Source organism: Neofelis nebulosa, chromosome 18 (genome assembly GCF_028018385.1).
Source record: "Neofelis nebulosa isolate mNeoNeb1 chromosome 18, mNeoNeb1.pri, whole genome shotgun sequence".
In the NCBI taxonomy this organism is placed as follows: domain Eukaryota; kingdom Metazoa; phylum Chordata; class Mammalia; order Carnivora; family Felidae; genus Neofelis; species Neofelis nebulosa.
In genome coordinates, this window is record NC_080799.1 from 22,645,994 (window position 1) to 22,660,619 (window position 14,626).

At 56.5% G+C, this 14,626-nt stretch overlaps 1 protein-coding gene across 5 annotated transcripts in view; it reads left to right on the top strand.

Moving 5' to 3' along the window:
• Positions 1 to 11,178, top strand: part of GSG1L (GSG1 like) — a 207,351-nt gene extending 196,173 nt beyond the window's left edge. For 2 of the 5 annotated variants that reach the window (XM_058711725.1, XM_058711731.1), the window contains one exon: positions 10,003 to 11,177. In XM_058711725.1, coding sequence (XP_058567708.1) covers positions 10,003 to 10,543 — 541 coding nt within the window. In that variant the 3' untranslated portion in view covers positions 10,544 to 11,177. Of the gene's footprint in view, positions 1 to 10,002 lie in introns of all 5 variants that reach the window. The other 3 variants (XM_058711732.1, XM_058711729.1, XM_058711726.1) reach the window with 2 other exon arrangements.
• The last annotated feature ends 3,448 nt before the right edge of the window (positions 11,179 to 14,626 follow it).

Here is a 14,626-nt window from a genome sequence, read left to right on the forward strand (position 1 = left end):
GACGGAGGCCCCCACCTTGCGGGGCTCACCGTCTAGGGGGAGAGAGAAAGTAAGAAATGACTCAGGAACCAACACGACAGTCTCAGGTACAGACCAGGCTTCAGAAGGAGCGGGGGAGCCTGATGAATGAGAAGGGGCCGGCCAGGGGAAGACCCTTCCGGCAGAAGCTCGCAAATGCAGAGTCCCCGACTGATGGAGGAGGAGCCAGGACTAGAGGCCAGTGTGGCCGCAGCAGGGAAAGCAGCGATGCTGGCGACCAGACCTTCGGCAATAAAGATACAAGTGGGTGGGTTCAGGAACTCTCTGCTGGCAGAACTGTCCGAATGGCTTCCTTTGGGTTCTCCCCGAAGCAGAGCCAGAGATCAGGATTCAGCAGCGAGCCCCTGTCTGGGTGAGCCCAGAAAACACAAGAAGGAGCGGGGAAGGCAGCCTAAGCAGGGAGAGGCGGGCGTCAGGGAAGGACACAGTGTGGAGGGGACCACCCTGAGCCCCGCGGGGGGATGCGGGCAGCCAGTGCAGGACGCACGTGTCCGAGTTTTGGCCGCAGATTCAACAGCGGATCCCCTTGGGCGTTGAGGGCTGCTGGGGGTGGGGCATGGTGCCTGCGTTCCGCTGGGGCGGGTGGGCGAGCCCTGGCGCACTTGGAGGTCAGCAGCCTGTTCCTCCGCGGGGGCACCCATAGCATCGGCTTGTCTGATTGGAGGTGAGGGGCGGGGCAGTCAGGTGCAGAAGTTTGCCCCAGCCATCGAGGGCCTGGCGTCCCCGACCGACGGGTATGGAGAGGACGGGTTGGGGCGGCCGTGGTGTGCGGTTTGCGTGGGGTTGAGGCGTCTCGCAGGGTGGGAAGGGAGGTAGTTGAAGCCGATGAGATCCTCTAGGGAGCACACCTGGGGTGCGGAGGGACGGCGAAGCAGCCAGATCCTAATGCCTTGGGGGTCACAGAGGAGCCATGGAAGGTGGTGGGGAAGGGGCTTGGGAGGGTTGCCTGCGGCCCCCGGGAGGTTCGGCGGATCCCCACTCCTCGGATCCCATAACACTTCTCCCGGGGAGTGCCTTTTATCAGGTAGCCCAGCCGGGGTAGAGGGGGAGGATGGCTGTCCACCCCAGGGGCCACAGGAGGCACTGGGGGCTCCAGTAAAGCCAGGAAGGGAAAGATCCCGTCTGCTGTCAGAGGGGGACTTGGCTTCGGGCACTTTAATTACCCTCAGGTGGCTGCTGCTGTGGTCCCATGAAAGTCATTTGTTCCTCCACTTGTTCAACACATCTTTAGGAAAGAAAGATGCTTCTCTGGGCTGGGCCCATGCCGGGTTCTGGAACGTGGGGGGTGTGTTCCTGGACTGGGCAGCTCCCAAGCATGGCCGTGTGGTGTGGCCAGAACTGAAGCGGGCTCAGCGCGGGCGCCGTGTCAGCGGAGGCGCGGCGCCTCCTCTGGCTCAGGCTGGGGGCGGGCTGCAGGACAGGGAGGGGACACTTGGCCAGCAGCGATCCAACTTGGTAGGGTCCTACAGCTCCACCGCTTCCCGGGCTAGGTTACCAAAATAGCCGACAAGAGGAGCTCGGTGCCACCAGGCCCGCTGACACTATGTCACCCCGGTGTATGTTCCGAGAACTTGACATTTATCCACTAATTTGATCCTAAACACCGTCCCGTTTTACAGGCAGGGAAATCGAGGCCCAGCAAGTGGCAGAGCTGGGATTTGCACCCAGCCTGTCTGGCTCCAGGTGAGCCGCCCCATGTCAGTGGGTGGCTCCTGGGCTGGGCACAGCCACCCACAGACGCCGGGCAGGGTGCGGGGACCCAGGGCCCAGCCACACGAGGACTTGGTCCTCGCCGACCTCACGGGCGACAAAAGCAGCCTGATCTGGCCGTCTGGGGAGACAACGCCATCTCCAGAGCATGCAGCCTCTTAGCCGCGAGTGGGGTTTGGGCCAAGAAAATATTTTGGAAATGCCTGGTCGAGTTTTGCAATATTTCTGCACCGAACAGCTGCTCCGGCTTTGTGGTGGGCTGACGCGGGCAGGAGGAACGGGGGAGGAAGGACGTCAGCGAGCCCACATTATTAAAGGCTTACTGTTTGCAGGTCTCTGCTCAGCACTTCGCAGCCCTGGGAAGGAGGGGTGATGGCTCTCCCTGTGGGCGTGGAAAAAGTGAGGAGCTGAAAGGCACCCTGACTTGCTGGGATCTCTGGTCCCCTGGCGGATACAGCCCAGCCCAGGGGGCCATCTTCCCCCTTCCTCCCGGTACAGTGCTATCTCTGCTTCTGGCCCCCAAACTCCCACCCTCACCTTTTCTCACTCCCCCCCTCCCTCGTTCTGCCCCAGCCCCCCTGGCCTCTCTCTTTCTAGAACATGCAGAACATCCCCCTCACAGGGCCTTTGCACTCGCCACTCTCTCTGCCTGGCATGCTCTCCCTCTGAATCATCGCACGTCTCACCTTGTCTCACCTTGACTGCTCGGCCAGAAGACCACTTCCTTGGAGAAGCTTCCCCTGACCGCACCAGCTTCCTTGGTGGCCCTTGTAGCACCCTGCCTTCTGTTCTTCATAGCGCCTGTCCCTCTCTGAACTTCCCTTTTATGTTTACGGGCTTGATTTTTGTTTGGTTGTCTCTCCCAACCAGGGTCCAGGGAACCGTGCCCCATCTTGTTTTGCTCGCGTCTGCATTCTGAGAGTCTAGAACAGTGCGTTACATACAGCAGGTGCTCAATTGTTGGCTCCAGGTTTCTCCCACCACCTCCCGCCCAAGCCGCCGCTTTTCCCTAAGCCACTCCATGCACCTTTGGTGATCGTAACTGCTCCGGGAGTCGCTATTTTTCTCTCGGGCCACTGTGACATGGATTCTGCCACAGTTTCTTTTTCCCGAGGAAGGCATTTGCTTTTGAAACTTGCCTTTGGGGCTTTGCAGTGCCACCAGCTAGCTCGGGAGCACATCGGATGTGACATTTGATGGAGGCGATGCTGCCATACGGTCCAGGTGTCTGCATCTTTCCTTCAGGGGCAACTGGGGTTTGCAGCTGATTGCCGCTGTCAGGTTCAATGCCCGAGACAAGCTTTTGATTTTGCCAGGTGTGTCTGTAAGGCCAGGCTAGGCTGGGCAAGAGGCTGTCACTTGCCGGGTGCAGAGGTGGCTTCTGGGAATTCCGTCTTGATGGGTCTCTGCCGCCGCCGCCCTCAAAATAGCAGAGGGAATTTGGGCGAAGACTTTCCTGGGTCCTGAGCTGCTTGGCATTTTTATTAGATCAAAATCAAATCCAATATCATACTGCTCAAGTCTGCTTCCTTTATTAAAATGGAAACAGACAGTATTTCTGAAATAAATACGAACGCCAAGTCGCTGGGCACCAGACAGGTGTGCAGCCTGGAGACATCCGAGTCCCCGGCACTGGGGGCTGAGAGATCCAGGCCAGCGCTGACACCAGAATCACCTGGGTGGCTCCTTAAAATGCAGATTGCCGGACCCCGTCTCTGAGTTTCTGGCTCAAGAGGGCTGGGCGGGGCCTGGGAGTCTGCATTCCCAAGGGGGTCCCAAGTGATACTGTTTCTTGCTGCTCTGTGGACCAGATTCTGAGCAGTCCTCGGCCCGGAGCCAACACCTGTCCCTCTGAAGCTGCGGCCGGGAGCGAGTTTGCATCTTGTCGCTTGGTCGGGCTCTTCAGTGGCTTCTGGATGGAAACTGCTGCTTCTAGGGCCAATTCCTCCCCAATCTGTCCTCCTAAGACACAGTTTTGATCCTGTCTCCCCCTCCCCCATCCCTCCCAAGCTCCAAAACCTCCCGTGCTGGCTCCCATGGCGGGTGTCAGGCACCATGCCAACCCCTCCTGCACATTCCCAAAGAGGACTTCTCGCCCCCCATCCCATCCCCGCTTTGTTTCTCCGCCATCCGTCCCTCTCTCGGAATCCGTCTTTGCTAAGTGTCTCCCCACTAGAATGGAGATACCAGGAGGACGGGGCCTCCTCACCACATCTGTGTGCCTCGCCCGCTGTCGGCCATCAGCACACTTCTGGCAAATGATTTAGCTTAGTCCATGACCGTTTCTGCCCAGGGCAGTGTTCCTCCAGGGGCGCCCGGTCCTAAGAAACGCTGGGGGCTCTTGTCGAAATACAGAAATCCCTGGAGATTCCACTTTCCTGGTTTGGGGCAGGGCCGAGGAATCCACATCAGGGAAGTCTGATGATAAGGTGCAAACCCCAGGGGCAGATGAACCCTGTCCCCCTGAGGGGGCATTGCTGGACCTTTTACCCCCCGGCACCCAGCGACTCTGGCAACCACAGGCCTCCACGCCTCACCCCGCCAGCCGCGTACACCCTGCTTTCCAGCCACACAGACCTTCTTGCTCGCCACCAACATCGCTAGGCTTTTCACGCCTCCTGAAAACCTCATTTACCTGCCAAGAACCTATTTCACACTCTGTTCCTTCTGCCTGAAAAGACCTGTTCCCTTCCTCTGCTTGGCGAAAAACAAACCCTACCAGTGTCTGGGGATGGCAGCCAGGCCCCTCTTCACCCCCTGCCAGAGGTGGACATGTTCACCTCTGCATTTTCCTGCCCTGAGGCTCATGTCTATAAGGTGGGGTTTTATGGTGGTTACAAGCTCGGCCTTTGGAGGCTGCCTGGGTTGAAATCCAGCAGTGAGACTTTGGGCAAATGACTTAGCCTGTCTGGGCCTCACTTTCCTCATCTGTAAAATGGGCATAGTAATGGCACATCACTCATATTTCAGGGGATTAAATGAGCCAGTGTACATGAGGCACAGTGAGTGGGTCCTGCCACACTGGGAGAGCTGGGGACACGTGTGCCCTCGTCATTTCCTCCGGTGTGTGTCTGTCTCCCTCACTAGCACTGGCAGATGTCTCACCCAGGTGTGCAGATCCAGCACCCAGCATGGAGGCTGACACACAGTAGGTGCCCAACAAATGTTTGATAAGAGAAGGAAGAAGTCAGTGGTCCTGGGAGACGTGGAAGGTTAAGTGGATTCAACCTGATCCCAAGTGTGGAAAACAGATGAGGAGCGTGTTATGGCCCAAGAAACATGGGGTCCCCAGAAGACGGACTCCAGGGGTAGGGTGGCTCAGTTGGTTAAGCATCCAACTCTTGATTGCAGCTCAGGTCATGGTCTCACTGTTCGTGGGTTTGAGCCCTGCATCAGGCTCTGTACTGACAGCACAGAGCCTGCTTGGGATTGTCTCTATCCCTCTCTCTCCCTGCCCCTCTCCTGCTTGTGCACATGCTCTCTCTCTCTCTCTCTCTCTCTCTCTCTCTCTCAAAATAAATAAATACCCAAAGAAAAAAATACCTTTATATATAAAAAAAGAAGATGGACTCCAGCGAGGATAAGGATGAGGCCCCCATTTGGGCTCCTAAGACAAGCTGCCCCCAAGGTAGACACAATCCAGCCTCCCCTCCACATGGATCTCACACACACCTGCTCTTCTCCCCAGATCTGCATTATCAATCCCGTCCCTGGAATTGGGCTAGGTGCTGGGGACACGGTAGTAAGAACAGCAGAGCTAGTCTGTGTCCTCATGTCACATAGAGCCTTGTAGGGGAAACTGGGAGGAATCAAGTAAATGGATATTACCAAATATGCCAGAGTCTCTGAAGTGCCCTCAGGATACAGATTTATGGAGCAGGGTTGGCTTGGAGAGGCAGTCATAGTGCCCTCGCCAAAGTGGTGACATTTTAGGAACTGCAAAGGGATGATATTGTCACTAGCTGAAGGGCCCCCAAAGCCAGACACCTCAGTGCCAACCTTGATTCATCTCTTCATCATTCCCCTAATCCCATCTCTTTCTAGAGGAAAGAGTTCGAGGTCAGACCGTGGGTGGGGCCATGAGTCTTGAAGAGAGGCTTTCAGCACCTTGGAGAGTGCATGTGGGGGGATTGATGGGACGGGGCGGGGGTGTTGGCGTTCCTCTGTTTCTTCTGGGCTGGGCTGCTGTGGGGTCAGAAACGCCAATCCCAGCCACGTGCCCACCGTCATCGATTCCTCTACCAGCTTCAGAGCACCTTGGACAAGTTACATCCCCTATAAGTGCCCCCCTTTCCCTTTTGACACCTGTGTGGTGGCGTCGGCATTCTTGGCTTTAAAGGGCCCTTCCAACTCAATGAATCCGTTCCAGAACAGAGGATGTGACTGCACACAATTCAGCAGAGCTAAGAGCTGATCCCCTGGGATCTAGGTGCCTTGAGGGAGTTCGTGACAATGATTTTCCACTGAATGATGGAGAAGTTAGGACCGAAGAGACAGGACATTAAATATGTTCATGTTCATCTGAGCCAAATACTCTGCTAAGCCTGGGAGCTTCCAAGGGAATTTAAAACACAGTACCTGCTATGAACCCTCTGAGTGGCACCTTGGACAGATCTCTTCCCCCCTCCCCCTGCCCCCCACCACCCCCTGGAGCCTTGGCTCCCCCATCTGTGAAGAGAGGTGGTTGAATCCAGATCCTCTCTAGTGCTGGTATTTTGCTATTTCCACATCTGTCCGAAGTCAGATAATGAAGGACTTCTAGCAAGGGGGCCCGCTGGGCCTGCTGACCCCTTTGTAACCCACATCCATTGCAGGCTCAGAGAGAAGGCACTTGTCAAAAGTCACACAGCTCGGAAAAAAAAAAAAGCTGACACAGCTTGAAAGCAGTGGAGCCTGGATTTGAACAAAAAAAATCTTTATTTTGAGAGAGAGAAAGCATGGGGGGCGGGGGACAGAGAGATGGGGAGAGAGAAAATCTTAAGCAGGCTCCACGCTCAGTGTGAGCCTGACGTGGAGCTCAGTCTCACAGCCATGAGATCATGACCTGAGCCGAAATCAAGGGTCAGATGCTCAACCGACTGAGCCACCCAGGCGCCCCATTGATTTGAACCTTTGACTGCCAGACTGCAAGTATAGTCTTTCCCCTTCAGCCTGGGTCCAAAAAAGGAGAGACTGACCAAAGAGCCTCTCGTAACGTACAGCATCTCCGAATAGGAACGGCGGGCAGAGCTCTTTCTCCAAGCTTAAGAATCGCTCCATCCTTGTCCCGCATGGTTTCTTCGTTTGTTATAAAAAGTCAGCTCAGGACTAGCTCTGTGCCTGGCCAGGTGCTGGCGGCCAAAGGCTCCAGGATGACAGCAGCCCCGGTCCCCGCCTGCACTGAGTCCCCAGGTTAGCCAGGGAGACCCTCATTAACACGAAGTGACAAGCCCAGGGAGAAGAGATCTGCAGCGTGTTGTGGGAACACAGAGGAGGGAGCGAGGCCTGTGCCTATAAGGTCATGGAATTCTTCCGGCGGGGGGGCGGGGGGGAGCCTTTGAAAGACAAATGGGGCACTCAATAGCCAGAGAACAGCAGGGAAGGGCACTGGGCCAAGGGACCAGAATGTGTAAAGCCACGGAACAGAGCCTGGAACGAAAATGCAGGCGGGGAAATAGTCAGAGGTCAGAAATGGCCTCCTGTGCGTGGGGACCGAGTCCAGCCTGAGAGATGCTACTTGGCCCACAGATGGTCTTAAAAGCGTCCATGGTCATTATTTAAAGCCAGGAGATTTTATTATGAAATTCTGATTTTCATTGTCTCTAAACTTTTTGGAAAATCTGAGGGCCCGTTTTCCATGGCAACAGTTGGCCAGAGCTGAAGAATGGCCCCTTCTGGCTGCTTCACCCATTTATGTCATCTGATTGGGCCTCGTTGACATTTTGAGGTGGGATTCTGCAATCTATAGCATAAGGTGTTCTTTTGCCTACACTGGCTGATGACTAGCCAAAAAGTAAAGGGACTGAGAGAAGGGAAGAGAAGGTCATGGTGGCCTGGAGTGGCGGTGGGGGGACCTCCTCAGGCATGGGGAGGACAGAATCCCTGCTCTCCACTGTAAATGACTCTGGGCCCCAACCCCCTCCCGGGAGGCCGAAGAGGAAAGGAGGGCCCCAGGCCTCAGTGATTTGGCCTCTGGATCCAGGAGACAAGGAGCCTGATTTTAACTCAAGGAAGGGCAGGGATCATGGCCTTCCTTTTTCCTTCAGAATGCATGATCACTTCTCTGTTCCAACAAATCCTCCGGGGTTCTGTCTGTTGGCAACGGTAAGAGCAGCCACGATCACTTTTAAATATTCATTTAGAAAAACAATCAAATCTTTCTGCACATCAAATATTTGCCTCTAGATTTTTTTTAAAAAATCCAAACACCTATAATCTTGGCAGCATTTACTTCCAAAGAATGCAACTATTTCGGTGACTGGGGCCAAAACAAATGTTTTTCCTGAGGCCAAACGGTTCCAGAATGTTTGCCAAATATTTCTCACCCTTTTTAAAATACGGTAAAATTACAAAGCACTAGCATTAAAAAATATTGAAAACAAAAAGTCAGGGGCGCCTGGGTGGCTCAGTCGGTTAAGCATCCGACTTCGGCTCAGGTCACGATCTCACGGTCCGTGAGTTCAAGCCCCGCGTCGGGCTCTGTGCTGACGGCTCGGAGCCCGGAGCCTGTTTCGGATTCTGTGTCTCCCTCTCTCTCTGACCTCCCCCGTCCATGCTCTGTCTCTCTCTGTCTCAGAAATAAACGTTAAAAAAAAATTTTTTTTTAATTAAAAAAGAAAAAACCAAAAAGTCAAAGCAGAAACACTGAACAAAACCCACAACCGTCCCCCACCCCCTAATGGGCACAACTGTCCTCACCTTTGCTTGTTCCCTTCCGGCCTTTGTCATGAGGAAGACCGTCCCAATAGAGCTGCTTTGGGGGTGCAGGAAGAGTAATGAGCTGCCTGTCTTAAGAGGTGTGCAAGCAGGCGCTTGGCCTCAGCAGGAATTCCCACCTCCGGGGGGCTTGCTACAAAGGGCCCGTCTGACCCTGAAGGATGACAGGAATGTCTGAGCATCCAGGAGCGCTCCGAGGGGAACAGAACACGGAGCAGACATCTTTAATGCGGAAGTTTGATTGAGTCCGGCTCTACCATAGCTGTGAATCGCGAGACCGCTGCTTGTGCCCGCAGAGCCTCAGTTCCCTCATCTGTAAAATGGGTGGTTGCTACCTCACGGGCTTGTGAGGCTGGAATCAAGTAGGGTATAGACCGTGAACGCGGGGTCGCTGTTGGTTTTCTCTCCGGTCCTCCGGCCCGTGTCTCCTCCCTCTGTTTTCCCCTCTCCTCCGGCTCTGATCCGTCACGGAACATCTGCCACGGGTCAAGCCATCGTTCTCCTTCGCTCAGGGCCTAACGGGGGCGGAGCTGGGGACTGCCGCTTGGGGCGTGTGCTCCGAGATGAGCGCAACACCCAGGGGCGGCAAAGAGGTGGCAGGGGTTGGACGCACAGTAGGTATGGGGACGTTTCAGCAGGTGGGTCTGGTGTGTCAGAAGGCGGTGAGCGTCTGAGAATCCAGAGAAACCCAGGAGCGAGCATGTCGGGTTGGGGCGAGAGCAGCCAGCCTTCCGCTGGCCCGGGGCCCCTGGGAGCAGCGGGCGGTGGAAGGGGCGTGGTGGGGTCTCTGCCAGCTGCCTTGGCCCAGGAAGCTGCTCACAGTTGCTTTGGGTGCCCCCGGGCCCTCCCCCTCGGTGCCGGAGTCGCGGACCCTGTTCTCCTTCTCGCGCTCCCACACAGTGTAGCTCAGGGACGCTTGACGGGGCGGTGGGCACACGGGTACGTGCAGAGGTGGTTGCGGGGGGGGGGGGGGGGGGGCGGGGCGGGGCGGGGGGGACAGGGCAGGCGGATGGAACACTGGCGGATGGGTGCACGGCGGTGAGTTAGCGGACGCGGCGGCAGGTTGGGAAGTGGCCAAGCGAGCAGGCGAGGCGGAGGGTGCGGGTGTTGCGGGCCGCAGGTGGATGGGGATGAGGGCAACGGGGCCGCCGGGCGCGTCGAGGGGGCAGGGGGGAGGAGGATGCTGTGATGGGCGGTGCGGGCGTGCTGACAGGTGGCAGGGGCACGGGCGGGTGGTCTGTGGGTGGGGAGAGTGTGAGAGGAGGGTGCCGCGGCGGGCAGCGGGTGTGTGGGTGGCGGGGGGCGGCCGTCGGCACTGACCGCCCCGTCTCTTGGCAGGACACCACCCACACATGGGAGATTCCTGGCCGCGGAGCTCCGCTCACGAGATGCCGGAGCTGAACCGTCAGTGCTGGGTCCTGGGGCACTGGGTGTGACCCAGCCTGGCCCCCGGACCTCAGGCGGTCGTCGGAACCGGCCCCCTGCCAGAAGACCACCGGTCTGGCGCCCCTGGAGACCCGGCCCGTGTGCTGTGAACCGATCCAGCCTGTGTGGGAGACGCAGGCCTACCCTTCCCACCGCTGTCCGGGGCTCGGGGCCCTGGCAATGGAGCCGGGGTGGCCTGAGGGAATGCGCAGGGCTGCGCACGGCGACTCTGGGACAGCAGCTCCCGACCCTTGCTGCCGTCACATGCGGCGCCCTGTTCGGTGCAGCTGGGACGCCAGGAGAGGCAAGGTCATCGGCCGCTGAGGGCCGGCCAGGAAGTTCAGGAGGGGCCGGGCGGTGTGGAGCCCCGCGCGACGCAGGGAGTGGGTGGGGCCTCCCGGCGCTGGCTCCGCAGGGGGGAGGGGGGTCACACAGCAGGCACATGGCACAATAAATGCTTGTTGAACCTGTCGTCTTGCTGTGTGTGGAGGCCAGTTGCTCTCTGGGCTGTGGCTGCCCCCCGTGGCCCCACCCTGTCGGGTCCTCAAGGAACCTGAAGGTGAGACGGCCTGAGTGTGCCGGGGTCAGGGCCAGACACTGAGGTTCGGGAAGGAAGGAGAGCAGAGTGTAGCTGGGTCTAGGGGGTTGGGTCGGGGTGGAGCCAGGCTGGCAGGCCGCCCTGGATTCCGGAGGGTGGGCGAGGTGGGCGTGGGTCAGGCAGGTGGAAAATTTGGGAGACAGGCCCTCAAGCCCGGGCCCTACGCTGCCCTGACCCCCTGGGGACCCTTTACCCTGTGTCTGGAGCTACCTTTACATCAAGTCCTAGGGCTCAGATGCCTGGGGAAACAGGCCTATTGTAAAGATGAGAGAGCTTAGAGTCACAGAGATGAAGTAACCTGCCCAAGATCACAGAGCTAGCAAATGGCAGAATTGGGGTCTGAACCAGAGCCTCATCTCTTCCCAGAAGGAATTCTAGAGCTTTCCCCCAAGTAGAGAATGTTCTTTGCCCTTCCATCCACCCATCATTCGTTCATCACCCATCCATTATCTACCCATCATCCATCCATCCATCATCCACTCATCCATCCATCCATCGGTCATCTGTCCATCCTTCCTTCCTTCCATCCATCCTTCCATCCATCCTTCCATCCATCCACCCTTCCTTCCATCCTTCCTTCCATCCATCCTTCCATCCACCCATCATCCATCCTTCCATTCATCCTTCCATCCATCCATCCATCCATCCTTCCATCCATCCTTCCATCCATCTATCCTTCCTTCCTTCCATCCATCCATCATCCATCGTTCCATCCACCCATCATCCATCCATCCTTCCTTCCATCCATCCATCCATCCTTCCATCCATCCATCCATCCTTCCTTCCATCCATCCATCATCTATCCATCCTTCCTACCATTCATCCTTCCATCCATCCTTCCATCCATCCACCCTTCCTTCCATCCTTCCTTCCATCCATCCTTCCATCCACCCATCATCCATCCTTCCATTCATCCTTCCATCCATCCATCCATCCTTCCATCCATCCTTCCTTCCATCCATCCTTCCATCCACCCATCATCCATCCTTCCATTCATCCTTCCATCCATCCATCATCCATCCATCCATCCTTCCTTCCATCCATCCATCCATCCTTCCTTCCATCCATCCATCCATCCTTCCAGCCATGCATCCATCATCCATCTACCAGTTGTCATCCTTCCTGTATCAGACGTTCATCCATCTTCCTTTCACGTAGGACCCATCCTCATTATTTAATCAGCCGTGTATCCATCTATCCAATGATATAGCTCATTGTGCCCCTACGATGTGTCAAACACTGCAGTAGGCACTTGAGATAGGATATTGAGCCATCCAGACAGGGTGTCTGTCCTCACGGGTGGGCAAGACAGATAACTAGACAGATGGTTATTGTACGGTGGTGTTGTGGTGCCCGACTCCAGGGCCAGGCAGCCTGGGTTAAAAACAATTTTTTTAATTAATTTATTTATTTATTTTTAATTTTTTTTAACGTTTTATTTATTTTTGAGACAGGGAGAGACAGACCATGAACAGGGGAGGGTCAGAGAGAGGGAGACACAGAATCCGAAACAGGCTCCAGGCTCTGAGCTGTCAGCACGGAGCCCGACGCGGGGCTCGAACTCACGGACCGCGAGATCGTGACCCGAGCCGAAGTCGGCCGCTTAACCGACTGAGCCACCCAGGCGCCCCAACAATTTTTTTTAATGTTTATTTCTTTTTGAGAGAGAGTGACAGAGTGAGAGTGGGGAAGGGGCAGAGAGAGAGGAAGACAGAATCTGAAACAGGCTCCGGGCTCTGAGCTGTCAGCACAGAGCCTGATGCGGGGCTCAAACTCATCATGGCGAGATTGTGACCTAGGCGGAAGTTGGACGCTTAACTGACTGAGCCCCCCGGCGCCCCGAGGCAGCCTGGGTTTAGATTCCAGCTCCTCCACGTGAGACCTTAAGCAAGTGACCTAACCTCTCTGTGCCTCCTCCCCATGGGCACATGGGGATAATCATTATACCTACCTCTTGCAGCTGTCATGAGGGTTAAGTGAGCTAATACACGCAAAGCACTTAAAACAGAGCCAGGCATATAGTGAGTGCTTTGTTAGTGTTTGCTGTTTTCTCGATGAGGGAAAGTTAGGGGCTGGGGGGTGCCAAAGGCAGCACCTGCTGGGGGAGGGAGGAGGAGATGGTGGTCAGGAGGGCTCCTTTGGGAAAAAGAAGGTTGTCTAAGATGTCAGGTAGGCAAGACATCCATTCCATGGAGAGGAAGAAAGCTGGAATGTTCTAGGAACTTTACAACAGTCTAGACGGCAGGTGTGGAGAGAAGGGAGAGCCACGGGGTGTGAGGAGGACGGGGGAGCCAGGCAGAAGGACACGGAGCCTCCTTAGGAAGCTTGGTGCTTCCTGAGCACCGCACCCCCCTTTATCCTACGATGTTCGAGGGGAGGGAAGAGGGTGGTCTGGCTTGCACGGTGGCCCCAAGGGATGGGACCATGAGGGCGGATTCAGGAGCTAGTCAGGGGGCAGAAATCAACAGACTGCTGTGGGAGGAAGGGAAAGTTGGCAAAGACTCTCAGATTTGGGGCTTGGGTCAGGCGCGGGTTCAGTTGAGTCTCAGATCCCAGCAGACACCCGCGCAGAGGTGTGTGCTCATTCATTATGCATGCGTTGACTAATCACGCGGGCCATTCATTAATCCATTTTCCATTCATTTGGCAAATATTGGCAAATATTGCAGACCTACTGTGTGGGGCTCTCAGGGAAATGGCTCTGGGTGGGACATTGGGGTCCCCTTACAAAGGTCTTGAACGTCAGGGCAAGGAGTTGGGGCTTTGGCCTCTGGGCAAGACGACACCACTTGTAGACGTGGGGCTGGGCCCCCAGGGCACCCGGCATCTTGGGGTCCTTCCTTCTCACCCGAGGTCCTTCTGTACTTGGCGGCTGGACCACAGACGTCCAGGAGATGATCTGAATTGACACGTAGGCAAAATTTCAACCTATTTTAATAGTTGTGTTCATGTACATGTGTATTAGGAAAAAACGTGTAACGGGCACATCGGTGTCACGATCTCACAGACGCTGTTGCTTAGGATGAAACCAAAAATAGGCATTTAAGTAAAAAAGACAGAGCTGGCTTGAAGAAAAATATTCAATAAACAATCGTGCAAGTAGTTTGTGATTATGGTGTGCGGACGGCTCAAGCCAAGGCCTTTCTTACCCCCTGCACGGGCCAGGAGGCTCACGGGGCCACTCTGGCTTCGAGTCCTCCTCTCTGTCTGGGCACCTGTTGGGCAGGAGGGGAGAACGAGCTGTCTTTCAGGCCCGTGGAGCCTGCAGCAGGAAGGCTGCTGGTGAGATAAAAGGAAGCATTTGCAGGCGGGCCGGATGCGTGGTCCCAGTGGGTCCCTACCGAGAGTTACTGGGAGGGTTGTGTTCACACAGGGGGCAAATGCCACCGTCTGCCTGAACCTGGGGGGCGGGGGGCGGCGGGGAGGGAGGACCGGGGGTTTGAAGGCGGGAAGTGCCCGGATGAGCACGTAGCAGTCTGCCCTGGATGCCGGCGCCCCGCGTCGCTGGGTCCACACCCCCTGGGCTCACGTGCACACACCGGCATCGTACAAGCTTGAGTCAGCGCTTTGTACGTGCACCCGTGCAAGGGGGTCTGCTCGGCGCCCATCCGTACCTGCCCGAGACCACCCCCGACCTGCGGTGGGCCCCCTTCATCCGGGAACTACCGGCTGAGTGGCTTCTATGCGCCAGGCATGACGGCGCCGTAGAGCTGCCGCGGTGAGTCAGGAGGACCTGATGTTCACCCTCGTGGAGTTTCTATTCCAGTGAGGAGACAGAGACCACTCAGATAATTCTAGCAACAAAAGTATCACCTCCGAGTGGGGGAAATGCTATGGAAGCACCCCCAGGGGAGGCCTGGTTTATGCTGGAGCCGTGAGGGTGGGCCTCTCAGGAAGGGCCTTTGCATCAGGGACGGAAGGAAGCCGCCAGGGAGTTTG